At 71.4% G+C, this 839-nt stretch overlaps 1 protein-coding gene across 1 annotated transcript in view; it reads left to right on the top strand.

Moving 5' to 3' along the window:
- LOC125481846 (chromodomain-helicase-DNA-binding protein 8-like) overlaps positions 1-839 on the top strand; it is a 14,527-nt gene that overhangs the window by 11,615 nt on the left and 2,073 nt on the right. The window contains exon 14 of the mRNA XM_048593772.1: positions 196-768. Coding sequence (XP_048449729.1) covers positions 196-768 — 573 coding nt within the window. The remainder of the gene's footprint in view (positions 1-195; positions 769-839) is intronic.

The raw sequence follows: 839 nt of genomic DNA, 5'->3' as shown, positions 1-839 counted from the left end.
GCTCCCCTGTCCCCACCCCCCACCACCTCGCTCCCCTGTCCCCAACCCCACTTCCTGGCTCCCCTGTCCCCAACTCCCACCTCGCTCCCCTGTCGCCTTACCACCTCCCTCCCTGTCCCCCCCCCTTCCTCACTCCCCTGTCCCCCCCCACTTCCTCGCTCCCCTGTCTCCAACCCCCCTCCACCACCCTTGCAGAGTACCCAGACATGAGCCGGCAGGTGAAGCAGCTGACGGAGGAGCGTGCCAGGCGATCCCTGTACCGGCTGGAGCTGCTGCGGAAGGTGCGGGAGCAGGTCCTGTACCACCCGCAGCTGGAGGAACACCTGAGGCTGTGCCAGGCCTGGCCCGAGCTGCCCGAGTGGTGGGAGAGCGGCCGCCACGACCTGGAGCTGCTCACTGGAGCCGCCCGCCATGGCCTGTGCCGCCCTGACTGCCACCCGATGGACGACCCCGAGCTCTCCTTCCGCGCCTGCCGCCGGAGCCACCGCCAGCGAGGGGCCGGCTCCCGCAGTTCCACCCCTCTCCCCCCGGCCCCGGGGCGGGTTCCCGCCGAGGGGGAGGTGGAGGGGACCCCCCGCAGCCCACCGCCTGAGCAGACCGGCCCCCGCCATGACCGCCCGTCCGAGAAGGGGACCGCCTCCCGGGCGCCGCCAGACGACTGGGCCAAGGAATCCGACTGGGATTCGGACAAGTCCTCGTCGGTGGGCAGCTCGCCGGCCAGCCTTTCTGAGGACAGCGACGACGAAGACAAGGACGACAAGCCGGCTTGTGAGTGACGCAGTGCTGCACCCTCTCTCACTCCCCCCACCCCCTCCCCCACCCCCCCCTTTCCCACCCTC

The sequence above is a fragment of the Rhincodon typus genome, unplaced genomic scaffold (genome assembly GCF_021869965.1).
Source record: "Rhincodon typus isolate 14 unplaced genomic scaffold, sRhiTyp1.1 hic_rhity00003848, whole genome shotgun sequence".
NCBI classification, from domain to species: domain Eukaryota; kingdom Metazoa; phylum Chordata; class Chondrichthyes; order Orectolobiformes; family Rhincodontidae; genus Rhincodon; species Rhincodon typus.
The sequence above is the reverse complement of the archived record's forward strand: the minus strand, read 5'-3'. Positions and strand labels throughout refer to the sequence as shown.